The 819-nt window shown below is 69.4% G+C and overlaps 1 protein-coding gene across 1 annotated transcript in view; it reads right to left on the reverse strand.

The window, feature by feature from the left end:
- Positions 1 to 120, reverse strand: part of LOC109279594 (SLAM family member 8-like) — a 5,565-nt gene extending 5,445 nt beyond the window's left edge. Inside the window, exon 1 of the mRNA XM_019473182.1 lies at positions 48 to 120. Coding sequence (XP_019328727.1) covers positions 48 to 120 — 73 coding nt within the window. The remainder of the gene's footprint in view (positions 1 to 47) is intronic.
- Positions 121 to 819: the final 699 nt, after the last annotated feature.

The following is an 819-nucleotide window of genomic DNA, read 5'->3' on the forward strand; positions in this document are numbered from 1 at the left end:
GCGCGGGACGAGGGCTCGGCGGCAGCGGCGGCCGCCCGCGCACTCACCTGGCCCGAGGCCGAGCAACGCCAGGAGCAGCGAGGGCAGCCGGGCTTTGCTCCTGGCCAATTCCCCCTCCATTTCTCCTCCTCGGCTCTTCGTGCGGCTCAGTGGGCAGAGTCAGCTGCAGGAGAGACGGGGAGGAGCAAAGCCGCCTCTCGCTGCAACCCGTAGGGAGCCCTGCAGGAAGCCGTGCATCGCGGGGCACAGCCAGCTTATTAATTAGAATTAGCTCGATGATTAGGTGGCCGGGGGAAGTGCGCAGGACCCGTGCCGCCGACGATGGGAAACGAGGATGGCGGGGGCTGCCGGTGACCCCCGACCTTGCGGCATCTCTCGGCGGCCCGGTTCGGTGCCCGGATTAACGCCGGTGATGGCCGGCACGGCCCTGCTGGGTCTCCCGCTGGCCCTGGGGACGACCAAGCGCTCGTTGAAACGGGGCTTCCCAATATCAAGAGCACTCCCCTGGGGAAACCCAGGCAGCCCGAGCATCCTGGAGCCAGGTGGTGGGAGCACCCCAAGCTCCGGTCCCAGGGAGGGGACGGGGGTGCCCGAGCACCCTCGGGTGCAGAAAGCAGCAACGGGAGGGGACGTCCCCGAGGGGCTGCGAGGTCTTGGCTGAATCACAAGGGACGCACCTGGGGAACGGACGCCCTGGCAGGGTCCGGCGGCGATGCCGAGGCAGCCGTGGACCTGCCAAAGCGGTTACGAAACCGGGGCTCCCCCCGGGGCCCTCACGCACCTCTCCCCCCCCACTCGGGGGGCCGCAGAAAAGCCCTC

This window comes from Aptenodytes forsteri, unplaced genomic scaffold (assembly GCF_000699145.1).
Source record: "Aptenodytes forsteri isolate BGI_AS27 unplaced genomic scaffold, ASM69914v1 Scaffold454, whole genome shotgun sequence".
Lineage (NCBI taxonomy): Eukaryota > Metazoa > Chordata > Aves > Sphenisciformes > Spheniscidae > Aptenodytes > Aptenodytes forsteri.